The following is a 4,511-nucleotide window of genomic DNA, read 5'->3' on the forward strand; positions in this document are numbered from 1 at the left end:
TGTGTGTGTGTGTGTGTGTGTGTGTGTGTGTGTGTGTGTGTGTGTGTGTGTGTGTGTGTGTGTGTGTGTGTGTGAACAGTCGCTGCACGGGGGCACACTGGCAATTAGAAGCAAAAGTAGGTGCTCCGGAAAAAAAAATGCGCCCGGGGGCGTGTTCCTCAGCCCTGGCAGAAGCTGTCAAATAAGGCGACGGGATCGGGTGGGAGAGCCGGGGTGGGCAAGGGCGGTCCAAACCCGAAACGCTCGCAGTGGCGCTTGTTTCGTTCGTGGACGGGTTTGTGATTGACATAGATTAGACAGTGAAAACGGCATTGTTTTGAATTTCTCTCTCCAGAGAGTACCATTCATTAGGCGCCATGCACAGAGCAGAGCAAAGTTTCAATGGGGAGCTAGCAGCCTTTAAAAGCGACTGCCTCCTGACAGTTGTATGGACTCGGGCCCATTAGTTGGAGCCCACGATTCAGCCTTGAGCAGTATAGTGAAAATGAAGAGGGCTGATGTCAACTCCAAGAATTCCCCTCCTTTTTCCAAGGGGAAAAAGGGAGCCCCTTCCCCCTGCTTTGGTGCTCTGTTGGACCCCAGCTGTCAGGAAACAATACCCTCTGCCTGCTCCGACAAACTCATTCCTGAAAATGTGTTTTTTTTTTTTCCCCTCTTCCCTCCCCTCTCCTCTGCGTTTTCCCCTCCTTACTATAATGTCTTTTCCATTTTTAACCCGCAGTCACCCAACCTTCCTTCCTCTTTACAAACCCGGAGTGACGAATGGAGTTCTGAAAATCAAAACCTGAATGCACGACTCCTCCGGTTTGCTTGTTTGTCGTCATTTATCCTGCACGCCTGTGAAAAGGAGACAAAGCTTCACATAGATTCTTAAGCGAGATTTGCCTTTCAGTTTTTTTTTTCCCTTCCAAGAGTCGAATGCTGTTTGTTTTCTGTTATCATTTATCAGATGTTCGCAAACTGTGGGGGCCAAACTGTCTATGCAGAGGAATTCACACATGCAATCCTGCATAAACTGCAATGACAAGACTTTACAATCAGGTTTCCAACATGCTTGAAAAGCATAAAGATGTTTATCAGATCTTGACAGGCATAGAAACAAAAAAAATATGATTTTAAAATGTTTTTGTCTGGAGACGCCGTCTAATTGTCCACCTGGTAAATATCTGCGTTTGTAAAGTTGCTCCAATAAGACAGCAATTCATAATTATTTGATATAAAAGATGTGCATCCGTCTTTTGTTTAAAAAGATGGATCCTGTTTTCAACAATTAATCCATATCTCTTTCTTTCCTTCCTTCCTTTCTTCTCTACTTCTCTCATTGTTTCCTTTCTTCCTTCTTTTCTTCCTTCCTTCCCAGTATTACACTAATATCTCATGTCAAATATCATTTTTTTAATTAATTTGAAATTGTACCAGAGAGAGAGTCCGCATGCCGGACAGTCTGCTCTATCCGGTGTGTGAACTGATTCGTTTGCTGTGCTTTTGGAGTTATGGATTCAGGCTATCGTCGCTGCTAAAGGACACAACAGATGAAAGCAAACAAAGCTCAACTTGTTCCACAAAACAATAAATACAAAAAACCCCCAAAACAATAAAAGATTTTCTTTCTCGTTCAGAGTTCTATCTTGATCGCGCAGCGACTGGGGACCTTAAGGACCGACTGTCCTGATTGGACCAGCAGTTATAAAACTTTTTTGTGACAAGTGACAAAATGAGGGAGAAGCAGCAGACAGACAGCTCTTTATGATGGCTTTCACACATGTGTGAATTATGGCGATAGTTGGGGAAGGAGGAGGAGCTGCGTTCGGGTCAAAGGGCCAAATGAATCGGACAGCCGGACAGTCGGGGAGCGAGCAGCTCAGCGTCTCGTAGATCTGTGGATGGGGCTTCCTTCCAGCTGTCTCTTCCCACCCCAGCAGCAATGGGCGCCCACAGCTGGCCTCTTGTTTTTCCTTGACAAACTGCAATTTCACAGTCGCTCACCAGTCCGCCGCGTTCACATCAGTCTTCCTGCTCTCCGCCGTGCCAGAAACTCCCTGTCTTGACTCCAGCAGCCATGTTGGTCTTGTACAGGTGTTTGCGGGAGGCCTCTGGGGGTTTGACACCATTCCTGTCGTTTCTCATGGAGGAGATGAGGCGCATATTCGTACTCGAGCGATTTTTAGAGACATTTTGACTCACAGAATCACGTAGCCTCCCATAACTTTTCATACCTCTTGGTGTGGTTTGCGTTTTTTGCTTTGGTTTTAGGTGACAGATCCGGACACAAAAGCGCATTATTGTGAAGTTGAAGGAAAACAAAGTGTGGCATGCATTTGCATTTAGCCCTCCCTTTACCCTTTGCTCTGATACCCCTAAATAAAATATAGTGCAATCTGTTGGTTAAATCCTTCTGTGATGACCTTAAAGGGTTTGTTGGAGAACATTAGTGAACAATCAGCAACATGAAATCCATGAAACTCAGCAGACAGATCAGGGATAGAGAACGTTAGAGCAAGAGTTAGGTGATAAAAAAAATATCCCAGGTGTTGAACATCTCAGGGGGCGCTGATCTGTGGTGGTCCACCTAAACTAACAAGACAGACAAAGAGAGCATTAATCAGGGAGCAGCCATAAGATCCTCAGCTCAGATGGGATAATCTGTTGACAGGACAACCATTAGTTGTCCCCTCCTTAAATACGCCCTTAATGGAAGATTGGCAGGAAGAAAGCTACTGTTGACAGAAGGATAGAAGAAGTCCAGTTCACCAGAGTTATATGCAGCTTTTTGGTCTACATGCAAAATGCTGTCTGTTGAGGAAAACTGACATTGCCACCAAGCATGGCGGTGGCAGCATAATGTTTTGATGATGATTTTCTTCAGTAGAGACAAGGAAAGTCTGAATGAATGCTGAAAATACTATAAAGTCAACTTTGTGAGATTTCAGAAACCGTTGTCTTTCCACTTCCCTGTTATCCACTCCACTGTGTTTTTTATCTCTTAAAATTTCAAATAAATACATTGATTGTGAATGAGTATCCACTTGAAGTCTCTGCTTCCTGCCTTTGTTTGAACCTGCTTAGCCAGGTTTATTTATTAGTTTAAAAAAAAAAAAAGATTTTATAGTTGTGGATGCAATCCAATTAATGCGTTTATGGCTTTTCTGTTAAATTTGACCTGTTTTCTCTTCCCGACAGTACCTGCAGATGAAGTGGCCTCTCTTGGACGTTCCCGGCTCTGCAGGAATAAAAGACTCTCGTTCTCCGACACCAGGGCATTTAGTAAGTAGAGACTTTAACAAGTACGACTAATCCAAACAGGAAACGAAAAGAAAAAAAAAAAAAAAACTAAGAAACATTTTGAGTTATTCATGAAGACTTCAGCCTACACCGAAGGTACAAATACATTTTCCAAGGGTTTGATTCTGAAATAAGTTGTAATTTGGCGTCATGGAGGAAAAAAAAAAAAAAAAAAAAAGCAGCACCAGCATGGTGGAACTTCTCCCACCATTCGGCTTCTCATATTTACGGCTCTGACAAGACGCTTCCTGCAGCCAACACTGCTCAGAACAATTAACCCAATTATCGAACAAATCATGTAAACTTATTGGGGAAATCCATTTACTGTGGAGAGGGGGGGGGATACAAAATGCTTTAATCAAACTACAACCGTAATATGGTTATGTACAGTAATGAAGTTATGGCCCAGTGCTCCCCAATTCTTCCGAGCTTCCCAGCGCCGCCCGTTACTGCGGCCCGCAGGCCAGCTGCTGGGAAGACTGTCTGTCTTCACCGCAATAACTCAGCCTCCCCCATAAATCTCCGGAGCCTGATGCGCCTTGCCATTCTTGAACTTTCCCACACAGGTGTGAGCGAGTCATCGCGCTGTCTCGCTCCACTTAGACAATGCGGGGCCTCAGCAGACCTGTTTGGTTTGTGGCGCTCGCTGAGGGACGTGTGTTTTTGGACTGGAAATGCGCGATAATGTTGAGCCTAGAGAACATCTAGCTGACATCTCACCTGTGCGATTAGATCAGGCCGGTTTTATACTCCAGGAAGTTATTTCAATGCAAGAATCAGAGAGAGAGAGAGAGAGAGAGAGAGAGAGAGAGAGAGAGAGAGCTATTGTGAGTCAGCCCTTCGGCCCTCCATGTACTCACTACTTGTGCTTGCTGAGTTTGCGGTTTATTCTCTCGATTGCAGAGATGGATATTACAAAGTCGTCATTGAGGCACATCAATGGGAAATTGTGAGTGGGACATGGGAACCCAGCAATGATTTATATCTCAATGCAAACCAATTAGGATATTTTATTGGAATAAACACTGACCTGGTGGTGACCCTGTTGCAATTGTTGCATAGTCTTTGTTATATATATATATATATATATATATATATATATATATATATATATATATATATATATATATATATGTATATGTATATGTATATATATATATATATATATATATATATATATATATATATATACATATACAAAAAAAAAATAGAGATATATATACACACAA

The 4,511-nt window shown here is 43.0% G+C and overlaps 1 protein-coding gene across 3 annotated transcripts in view; it reads left to right on the forward strand.

Moving 5' to 3' along the window:
• LOC106962954 (transcription factor 7-like 1-A) overlaps window positions 1–4,511 on the forward strand; it is a 54,548-nt gene that overhangs the window by 27,632 nt on the left and 22,405 nt on the right. For all 3 annotated transcript variants that reach the window (XM_015057633.1, XM_015057634.1, XM_015057635.1), the window contains exon 4: window positions 3,181–3,264. In XM_015057633.1, coding sequence (XP_014913119.1) covers window positions 3,181–3,264 — 84 coding nt within the window. The remainder of the gene's footprint in view (window positions 1–3,180; window positions 3,265–4,511) is intronic.

This window comes from Poecilia latipinna, unplaced genomic scaffold, assembly GCF_001443285.1.
Source record: "Poecilia latipinna isolate Pla-1442-1.1 unplaced genomic scaffold, P_latipinna-1.0 Scaffold1477, whole genome shotgun sequence".
In the NCBI taxonomy this organism is placed as follows: Eukaryota; Metazoa; Chordata; class Actinopteri; order Cyprinodontiformes; family Poeciliidae; genus Poecilia; species Poecilia latipinna.